Below are 12,205 nucleotides of genomic sequence, written 5' to 3'. Positions count from 1 at the left end.
TATTTCTTCTAATATATATAAATGAAGCTGTAGGGTTTTACCAAGCATTCACTAAGAGTGCACTGCATCTTATAGCAGAAACAGCAGTAAGCTAATGAATGTTATGACATAATTATTTATTCCTTTGTGATTCTTCATTTTTTTTTTCGGTCCCTGTTTTTGTATATATTCGCTGCTTTCTTCCAAGGAATCTAATGCTCTTAGCTTAGTTTTTCCTTGGGACTGGCCAGATTGGAACAATCTCAAGTATAACCAGCCGAAATTGCAACGATAATCTGGAACTTCACTGAGGAAAGAAAACTTCGAATGACACGTGCTCGTTTTCTTTGTATTGTCTGTCTAGATGTTTTGTTGTTCCTTTTTTGTATCACCTAACCATCTGGATGTTTTATGTTCTTGTCCCATTTTGTATTTTATATATATACACCAGAGTAAGCACATAAATGCGAAACAAGGTGGAAAAAATAGTTCTTGAATACCAGAGGTAGAGTAATATGCTTTATTAAAAAGCAGCAAAAATATCACAAAAACTGTTACTCAGAGTTTCATGTTCCCGTTCATCGGAGAGTTTTGTTTAAAATCATTCTAAACAAAACTATCCGACGAACAGGAACGTGAAACTCTGAGTAACAGTTTTTGTGATATTTTTGCTGCTTTTAAATAAAGTGTGTGTATATATATGTTTACAGGATATGGCAGAAAGGCTGCCCCGATTTCAGATTTCAGAGGTTAATAAAAAACAAACACATAAAGATGCATGGAAAAACTTCAAATTTCTATGAAGTTCATTAAATGCCATTTTTTTCTTCTGTTTTAGGTAGTACCCACCATTGCCTGGAATGGAGAGCATTGTTTTTTCTTGTATCTTTATGTGTTTGTTTTTTATTAACCTTTGCATTCAAGGCAAACTTTCTGCTGCACCCTGTATATGTATATATATATATATGATACCAACATCATCTTGGCACATGTATCAGCAAAGTGTACATCCTACAACACACTTAACTGCTTTACATGGCCTGAGGATGTTTCTTCTGCACTGTTGGGTGCATTTGATTCTACTCCTCACCCATTAGGTAACAGTGCAGAATTAAGCTGTATTAATCATTTAGAGTACACTCAACATGCACTGGGGAATTCCTTATGTACATCCAGCAACAAAAGTGCACATTACCCTGGATGACACCTGGTAGCTACATGCATTAAATGTGCTTGTAGGCATACTACAAGAGACATTCCCATAACAAGGTTTGGATACTACACCTTAAAATCTCCTACCTTTTCCTTAATGCTAAATGCAACTATATATATATATATATATATATATAGGCTGGAATTTATAAATATTTAATACATCGCTGTGTGCATTTCCACAAATTATGTGATTTTAACATCATGCGATGTATTAAATATTTATAAATTCCATCCTGGAATTATTGTTATTATAATATTTATCCTCATTATTTTGGTATAGTCATGATGCAACTCTGAAAAACTGACTCACTGGTCAGTATCATTAGATGGTAGTTGGCATAAAAATAGGAGCTTTTTTGCAGAAACCCTAATGTTACTATTAACGAATTTAAAAGAAATATATATATATATATATATATTATATATATATATATATATATATATAATATATATATATATATATGTGTATATATATATATATATATAATTAATATATGTATGTATTATATAAATAAGGATACAATCATTATTTAAAATGCCAATCATATCAAGTAGCCAGTATGGAATAAAAACATTATAGGTATTAATTATTAAAATTTTTGACTGCTATCTCTAGCATGGTGGTATCTCTTAGACACCCTTAATTATAATTTGTATCTATACACACACACACACAAATATTCAAACATACGCAAGCACATACACATATATACACATACATACATACCCCATCTATAGGTGTGTGTGTGTGTGCTTGGATGTCTACTGTCAGGTGATGAAGAATGAGTTGTCTGATAAACTGAATTATTTGTTCCTGTATTAATGTATCCACAGTTGAGTATTCCCGCTCATATGTGCATCTCCCATGTAGCCAAAATCACAACATTCCCTGCCACCCACCTGAACAAGACTTGAGTCCACCACAGCCCTACCCATTTACAGGTAAGTAGACTGGAGCAACATGGAATGAAGTGTTTTGCTCACAAAAAAACAGTGCACCACCCAAATCCAGGAATTGAAACTGCAATCACATAATTGCAAGAGCAACATCCTAACCATTAGGCCACATGGCAAGTTTTGTTTTAGTTTTCATTTCCTCACTTTCTCTAACATAGTACAGGTTGAGTCGAGGCTATAGTAAAGATATTTGTGCAAGGTGGCATGCAATGGGATTGAACTTGGGATGTTGAGGTTGGGAAGTGAACTTAACCATTTGGACATACTGCATGTATTACACACATACGTATATGTATATACATACGTACATATATATATATGAGTGTATATATGCACACAAACACACACATATATATAAATATATATATATATATAATTAAATGCATATACATACATATATATATATGTACACATACATATATACATTTAGATATATATATGAAAATAAGAGATTGGAAAAATTCTGGGAATTATTCAATTTTTTTCCAATGTCAAATTTTCTCTATCTACTTATATATATATATATATATATATATATATATGCTTGTATGCATTTGTGTATATGTATATAGGTGTACATTAATATATGTATATACACACTCACACAGGTACATATATACACAAATGATATGGATATTATAAATATATATATATACATATACACACACACACATACACAGACTCACATATACATACGCATATATATATATATTCATGCATTTATGCACACGTATGATGCATTAACTTTATGGGTAACTTAACAAAATGAAAGTATGTGCATATATGAATGAAATGAAATGCTTTGTAGATGTTGTTTTTTTTTGTTTTGTTTGTATGTATGCATATGTATATTTTTTTTTTGATGATTTTTGTCTTTAGATTTTGATACAAAAATATATTCAGTGCTCAGGATACTACTGGATGTTTTTTTTTTTTTTTTTGCAATCCAAATGGACTGCGAAAATGCGAAGACCAAGCTTCACTCACCTGGTAGTGTAGCTGAATAATTTTAGGAGGGGCGCACATTTTTTTCCCGTTGTATGTGGGCCGCTGTGAACAGAAACCGTTGTTACAACATCAGCAGAAAAAAAAATTAACATTTTCTCTTTGGGGGGGACATCAAATTGTTTTTTTTTCTTTTTTTTTTGAAAAATAAAATTTTTTTTTGTTGTTGTTGTCAGACATTTTTCAGGTTTATGGGGAGTAAAGTGCATGATACAATAAATATAAATACAAAATGTATGGTGATTCAGATACAGTTCAAAATATGATATTGCGACACATACATGAGTAACGTTAAAAAAAAAAAATCCAAAAGTGTCCCAAAATCAAAACAGGTTTTGTTTACATATTTCTGTCTAGCAATAAATTTTTAAAAAAACCATAAAAAATCTTTTACTTGCATATCTCTCTCTGTCTGGCCTCTCTCACCCTCACTCTCTCTCTCTCTCACCCACTTCCTCCATCATTCTGCTCACTAGTTTCTCCTCACACGTTTTATATGCCGTAATATTTATGTAAAACATAAAAACACATACATACACACATATGCATGTATATATATATATATATACATACATACATTCAACACACACACACATATACTCATACACATATAATATACACACACATATATGTACATATATATATATATAATGCATATATATACACATATATATATATATATATATACATATATATATTATTTATATTATTATATGATCGAATACCATGCATCCATTTTCAAGTCAGTTTTATATATATACACACACACACACATATATGTATATGTGCATATACATATACACATCCACACACATATATACATGCATGTATACACATACATGCATATATATATATATATGTATATACACATATATACAAATACATATATATAAAAATGTGTACAAATATATACAAATACCTGTATATACATATATATACATATATACACAAATATGTATATATACACACACGTAAATACACATACATACATATACATGTATATATACGTACATATGCATATATACATACAAATATACATATATACAAACACACAATATACATATATACAAACACACTCACACACACACACACACAAAGTGGGAATGCATAGGGATCCTGATTTTGAACATCAGTGATGTTGCCGAGAGAAAATCCCTCAATGGGGGAAGTATGCACACTAAATGCACAGATATGGTAGGGTGGTTGCAACATATGTAAAATCTAATAAGGAGAAACATGTCTGTCATTTCCACCAATCAGTTTTAAGAAAATTAAATAATTTACTCTTATTGTTCCAATTGCAAATGATGCAATTAGGGTTATCTCCCTTGTTTTTTTTTTGTGCTTGTGTTTGTCTTTGTGTTTTGCATCTACCCCCCCCCCCCCCACTCTCTGCTCCACAAATGATGTTGGTTTGTTTATGTTACCGTAACTTAGCAATTCAGCAAAAGAGACTAACTAAGTAGGTACCAGACTCACGAAAAATACGTACTGGGGTTGATTTGTTCGATTAAACCTTTCAAAGCAGTGCCCCAGGATGGCCACAGTCCAATAAATGTAACAAGTAAAAGATAAAAGATACCACTTAAAGAGAAATGAGATGGGATTTGGTAAAGTCATTCGAGTTCGGGATAAAATGCCTGGTGGTATTTGTTCCACTTCATTTGTGTTTTTTATTTAAAAACCATTCAGGGTCAACTTTGTCTTTTATCCTTTTGAGAATGAAGAGAAGAAAAAAGTGTCAGTCCAGAGTGGTGGACTGGTGGACTGGCGAAATTGCTTGAGTGTTAAAAATTGGGTACCTTTTGGTATTTGCTCCTGCTCTGTGCATGTAGTGAGTTCAAATCCCACACATCACAAAAAAAAAAAATACCTAAAAAAACTGTTATTCTTCTGTCAGGATTGCAACAGTTAGGCAGTAACAGCAATTTGAAAAGCCAAGGGAAGCTTAGCTCTCTTGGTTTGACTGGAACACTGACTACCACCAGGGACCATTTGCTCATGTATATCATCATCAACATCAACATCATTATCATCTTTTAATGCTGATCTGTATGGTAAGAAGCTTGCTTCTCAACCACATGGTTCTGGGTTAGGTCCCACAGAATAGCAAGTGTTTTCTACAATAGCCACCAGCAGCCAAGGCCTAGTGAGTGGATTTGGCAGGCAGAAACTGGTGTTGGTGTGTTTGTGTGTGTGTGTGTGTTGCATTTGTCACCACCGCTTGACAATGTGTGTTGGTGTGTTTATGCTTTTGTAAATCAGCAGTACAGCAAAAGAGACCAATAAAATAAGAACTAGGCTTAAGAAAAAAAATGTACCAGGTCTGATTTATTTAACTAGAAATTCTTCAAGACAGTGCCTGAGTATGGCTGTAGTCTAATGACTGAAACAAGTAAAAGGTAAAAAAAATAATAAAAATAAAAAGATCTTCTATGCTAGTATGCAACATATTCCAGAGTGTGCTTTGGTAGGGCTTCTATGGCTAGGTACCCTTTCCAATGCCAATAACTTTATAGTAGAGTGTACTGGGTGCTTTTTTTTTCAGTGGTCAGTGCACTTGTGAGGTGACCATGCAGCTTGCAAGACTAAGATAATACTTTGACTAATTGGTGACTACAGTAGGTGGCTTTGTGCTAGATGAGATGAGATGATGAAGTATGAAAGAAGGAACCAGAACAAAACTGGGTTTTGCATTGTAGAAAAATGATGGTGAGGAGTAATTGGGGAGACACTGATAAGGGGAGATAAAATAGTGGTTGTGAGGACTCTCAAGGGACACACAAAACAAACACACAGCAAAGTCAGAAAGTAATGCAAGGTTTATTAACATTACTTTTTATCTTAGCCTCATATACACAGAGATAAGTCAAAAAGTAATGCAAATATAACTTGCATGGATTTTTTAATTATTGTCACATATTCACATCAATACCTAACTATAGCTACACACACACATATTGAAAAGAACTGATTTTTTTTTTCAGATATCTGTATAACTAGGAGATAATCCCAAACTTAAAAGCAGATATCCAAAGAAAAAAAAAAAGATAAATAAAAAACAAACAATTAAAAACCCAGAAAGGTAAAAGATCAAAATTTCCATTTGGATTAGTCCAGTATATTGCTAGTTACCTTTCCAGAATATTTGGCACTTATTCCTTATAAACTAGGATCAATGAGATATCTGTAACCCAACATCACCTGTTCAAAATATTTGAAAATGATATGAACCTCTTAAAGGACAATTACAAAATATCTTTCATGCTTATGGTACAGCACACATATAAATCTTCCTATTATAGGCACAAGGCCTGAAACTTAGTGGGAATTAGGGGCTAGTCGATTACATTGAACCCTTGCCCCAAGCTTAAATGGTACTTATTTTATTGATCCTTCAAAGGATGAAAGGCGAAGTTGACATAGGTGAAATTTGAACTCAGAATGTAAAGTTAGGGGGACAAATGCTGCGAAGCATTTTGTCTGGTATGTTAATGATTCTGCCAGTTCACTGCATATAATTTGCATATATTAATATCATTTTTATGTAGCAATGTGGAAACTTATAATAAACCCAACAGTTTTCTATTTGCTAGTTTCTCTATTCTCTGTTTTTACTTGGTAATCAATGTCAAGTAGTTTGTTTTCATAGAGAAGTAGTGTATTGGAAATCTGGTACGAGAGCCCCATCTTAGTCTTTCTTTCTGGATATTGGAATTGGTAAGCCATAACATTATTGGTTATGTGTCTGAAAGTGATCAATCACTGGTTCACTGCATATTTGCAGAACAAAAAAAATTGCCACAAAAGGATTTTGTTCAAAGAGCATTGGCTTTTGGATTCTTCCACCAATATACTTTGGCAAACATGTATGCACATACACACACACACGCGTGTGCATGTAGATGTATGTATGTGTGTGCATGTAGATGTATGTATGTATATATATATATATATATATACACATACACACACACTGTGTATATGTTTATATATATTTTGTATTAATAATATATTTGCTGGTTATGGCCAGTTTCGGAATCAACATTGGTTTTACAAGTATAGAAATCTTAGCAATATAGGTGCAAAACCATTGGTAACTCCATGACCTGCCACAATGGACAACTATATTAATTATCGCTGCTCTAAAATTTAGAGTGTACTTCTTTTAGGACTTATCAATCACTGAGTGATTATATATGTGTGTGTGTGTGTGTGCGTGCTAGTTTATATATATGTATATGCATATTATGTGTGTGTATATTTATAAATAGGTAATTATTTGGACTTTGGGTATATGTCTAGTCGTATGCTGATTAAAGCACTTCCATTGTTTGGGCTACCTGATGTCACCCACAGTAATGATATAATTGCCACTGGATCTACATCATGAACTCTGCAGTGTTTGTTGAGATTATAAGCACTCTATGGGCAACAACAACATGCCAAGAGAATCTCAGTATATGTATATTGATATGTAGTAATGTATATTATTCACATCAAACACCGGACAAGACACTACCTATATTGATGTCTGCCAAATCCACTCGCTAGGCCTTGGCAGCTGGTGGCTATAGCAGAAAACACAATGTGTATGTGTGTGTATATATATATATATATATATACACATATCTATATATGTATATATGTATGTATGCATGTATGTACATTGTATATATATATATATTTATATGTATATATGCATATATGTGCATATATATATATATATATATATACATACATATATATATATATATAAAAAACATATACATAGGGTAATAATAAATTATTATTACCAGTGGCTTAGCACAAAAAAACGAATTAGTCATTAGACTATATATTATTCATATAGAATTCCTTTCGAGAATTTATCCCTTTTTTGTGGTTTTTGAGATTTCTACTGCTCTTTCTAGCACAACGCTTTCCTATTTGGAAGCTCTTATTGTATTTATATATATATATATATATATGTTTATTTGTATAATATTCATATATTATATAACTGAAATGTGCACAGTTCCCATCACGTAAATTCCACTTCTACTGTATTGTTGTAGTGGAAGACGCATGTCATGTCTTAGGTGCAATGTAGGTGAGGGATCAATAGGGATGCCATGTGGTTGTGTCTTGAACGTTCTGACCATGCATTTCTCTGGCACTTTGTTGTCTCATAATTATTTTAAGTCAACGTTTTTAAAATCTCGTCAGTCCAGCAGCTAAACAGGATAATCCAGTGTGTTAAATGTAAATCACTTAACATGCTTTGAAAGACAATAAATGGAAAAGGTCGGGGCAGTGCATTATTAATTTTTATCTCAAAGGTTTTATAATGTATTTTAATTACGTCTTGCTCTTCGGGTAAGTATATTTAGTTCTTGAAACAACAACTTTCAGCAATGAAGTATTGGAAAGTGTAGTATGCATGAGAGTTTTGTACTTTTGAAAATCTTATTTTTACTTCCATCTGAAAAGGGAAGTTAAGCATAGAGTTCAATGGGAAAATATGTTTTGTTTGTGTTATAAATGGTAAAAAGACCCCCTTTGGTCATGGGCGACATAGGATTGCACCTAGAAAATTACCCTCCTAGGTACAAGTCTGGGTAAAGTTTTTTGTATGGAAGACCAGCAGTTGGCCATGCATACGAACATCCTCTCTTAACACCACCGATGTTATCCAAGGGAAAGGCAAAGGCTGATATAGTTAGGTACCAGTGACGTCGCAACTCTACAGCTGAAAGAATTGAGACAATGACGATTTCTTAAAGTAAATGTATTTAAGCCTATTTTTCTGTTTCTAGAATTATGCACAGCATAATGGAATGCAAATAGTTTCAAAGTTAACCTAATCAGTAGTTGAACTCAGGACTTTGAATTGAGTATTGAAACTGAGTCTTGTATATGGACTGATATAAGCTTGTCTGTACACCTCAGATATTGTTACTCAATATTTTAATGAATATTGAATTCTTTTTTCTGTAAGCACAAGACTCCTTCTTTACAGAAGAAACTAAATGAGATTTGATTACACTTAAGGTTGTCTGAAAGATCCATTTGCCCATTTTAACGAAGTGATAATAATTAAAAACCATAAACCAGACTAGGATTGCAGAAATAGTTCATTGAATGCAGACAGAACTCAGAGTTTTCTAATTGAAACTATATATATACTTTTTCACTAAGGGGCAGAGAGCTTTATATATATTTATGTAAGAGATAATGAAATGAGATTATTGGTCACTTGTACATTTTCAGTGACCAAAACATCATGAAAAGTTTATCTCAATTGTACAAGGATTTCAACACCAGGTTAGCAGATGTTTTCTTTTATAGGCACAAGAAACCTAATTGTAAGAGAAGAATAATTCTTTCTAAGTTTGGTATGAGGCTAGGAATTTTGAGGGGAGGAAGAAAATTGATTATATTAACCCCAGTGCTCAACTGGTACTTTTTTTATCAACCCCAAAAGGATGAAAAACAAAGCCAGCCATCGCAGCATTTGAACTGAGAATGTAAAGAATTGGTAGTTGGTGTACTAATGATTTTACCAGCTTGCTACCTTTGTATAGAAAGAAAATAATAAGACTGAATAGTCTTCTTGCCTTTTGTGAAGGATATTAGCAGTATAATTGAAGTTAAAAATATATATCCGATAACCAGACATTAGAAACATGCTGCCAACATTTGGGAATCATAATTCTGTATGAGGCCAATAAATATTGACTTTTGAAGAGGCACAAGGCCAAATATTTTCTCAAGGAAACATATAGTTAAATGAAAGGACCATAATTTGTAATTGTTATATATCTTATGAACTACAGGGGTTAAAAAAAAAATTAATCAACAAACTATAGAGAACCATATCATGATTTGAACACGTATGAAACTAAATGCTGTAATGATTTTATATTATGTTTTAGTCAGAATGGTGTCTTCATCTTGGTTTTTGCTTTCACTATATTTTGGCTGTGTACTCTCCAGCCTTCTTCAAGTGTCTACTTAATGCAGTGCAGTCACCTAAAGCTTCTGAGTTCGATCCAAGGTAATTCAGTAAAGTGAATCACAAGCACTTAAAAAAAAGGTTGGAGCATACAGCAGGTGAAACGTAGCGGAAAGCAATAACTAAGTAGAAAACGCCAATCTGACTAATACATAGTATAAGAATTTCTCGTTTCGGAAATATAGAATTGTAATGATTTGAGTTGAGTCCTCAAAGAATATTTAAAGCAAAACAGCAAATAAACAAAAGTAAGATTTCAATAGATGAGTACACCAAGAGGAAATTTTCCCCTTTATCGTTGTATGATCCGTACCTTGATAGTGCCTTCAACAGATTTCCTTCTTGGTTTACGATGCTTGTTGTGTGTTACACATCGACAAATAAGTTGTTTAATGATGCGTAGAAAATAATATACAGATTTAGGACTTATTATTAGGTTGAATGGAGGTGGTAATGTTGAACCTTCATCAAAATAGCCCATCCAGAGTTTGGATCGGGCAAACTTCCACTCCATATCAGCATGATTCTTTGAAAGAAATAGAGAAAGAGAAAAAGAAAAGAAAAGAAAAAAAATTAAAGATTTGTATCATTTAAAAGCATGTAAAGAAATTATTGTTGAAAGACAAATATATTTTGGTGAGCAAAGTGCATAATTCCTTTAAAAATTAGAAACATTTGTAAAGTGCAGGAATGAAATTTGCTTAGAGTGTGCAAATCCAGTTTTTCAGAAGGATCTTTGAAGCATTTTTCATTGCCCCAACAAAAATTTTAGGGGTTGTACTTACATCCGCTGTTTTCAAGCCTATGAATACATTAAAAATTATATACATATTACTCAGCACAGACATAGTCACTTGGTTTGTAACAAGTTGGTTCTAGGTTCAGTTCTACTGCTGGAAAAGTGTCTTCTACTACAGCACCAGGTTGACTAACACCTCGTAAAGCAAAATTTTAATTTTTTTACAAAGAAATTGTGTGGAAGCCTATTATATACACGATATAAAAATAAGAGTTTCTTGCTGTGAAGGCAAGTGTTTAGGCTGATTTTTATAACATGCCTTTTGTCTCCAAGCAGTATATATATATGTATGTATGTGTGTGTGTGTGTGGTGTGTGTTTGTATCCCACTACTGCTTGACAAATAATGTTGGTGTGTTTTTGTCTCTGTAACTTAGCAGTTCAGCAAAAGTGGCTGATAGAGTAAGTACCTGGTTTTAAAATAATATGTACAATTCATTTGACTAAAAATTCTTCAAGGCAGTGCCCTTGCATGGCCACAGTCTAATGATTGAAATAAGTAAAAGATAAGAAATTTATGATATATGAAGAAAATTCTTTTAGTTTCCCTCTACCAAATCCATTTACACAAGTTTGGTTGGCTCCAGGACTGAAGTAGAAGGCAGTTACCATATTTCTGTAGAAATACACACTGTTTTAATTAATTTTGATATTAATTAAGAATTTAGTAAAATAACTGTCACTATGATGCTAGAATTTGGAATATAAATTAACATGAAACTTTTATAAAAATTTGCTTACAAGACATTAGTCAACCTGGCACTATGAGAATTGAACTTGGAACCATGTGGTTGGGAAGCAAACTTCTTACCACACAGTTATCATGTTAGGAAAGAATGTCTGATGCAGTGCATTGTTTACTTTTTTTTTCTTTTTATACTTTTGTTTGTACATATGAAGAGTTCCTCAATTTGCCATCATGATCTGTATGGAAAATTAATATTTCTTTATGACCTTTTTAATATCCAAATTCAAATGGTAAAAGTTCCAAAAATGTATATTTCAATATAGAATATTTAATATTTATTTCCTTTTGTTATCATTTTTCAGTTGAAATACAATGCTTTTATTTCTATTAATTATGAAAATAACGAAAATTTTAGTGTAACAACTGTCATATTAAACTAGTGTTTGGGACACTAATTAAAGTGAAATTTTAATGAAGGGTTTTAATTTAGATCACTCTAACTCTTCTGTTATCATATTTCTGTTGAAATACACATTGTATCAATTAATTTTGAAAATAATCTAGAA

The 12,205-nt window shown here is 32.4% G+C and overlaps 1 protein-coding gene across 2 annotated transcripts in view; it reads right to left on the bottom strand.

The window, feature by feature from the left end:
• Nucleotides 1-12,205, bottom strand: part of LOC115222574 (transient-receptor-potential-like protein) — a 113,922-nt gene that overhangs the window by 16,366 nt on the left and 85,351 nt on the right. The window contains exons 6-7 of one of the 2 annotated variants that reach the window (XM_029792849.2): nt 10,467-10,679; nt 3,139-3,201 (exon numbers count right to left, since the gene is read on the bottom strand). In XM_029792849.2, coding sequence (XP_029648709.1) covers nt 3,139-3,201; nt 10,467-10,679 — 276 coding nt within the window. The remainder of the gene's footprint in view (nt 1-3,138; nt 3,202-10,466; nt 10,680-12,205) is intronic. The other variant, XM_029792850.2, reaches the window with a different exon arrangement.

The sequence above is a fragment of the Octopus sinensis genome, linkage group LG20 (genome assembly GCF_006345805.1).
Source record: "Octopus sinensis linkage group LG20, ASM634580v1, whole genome shotgun sequence".
Lineage (NCBI taxonomy): Eukaryota > Metazoa > Mollusca > Cephalopoda > Octopoda > Octopodidae > Octopus > Octopus sinensis.
Note: the sequence above shows the minus strand (reverse complement) of the source record. Positions and strands in the feature narration are given on the sequence as shown.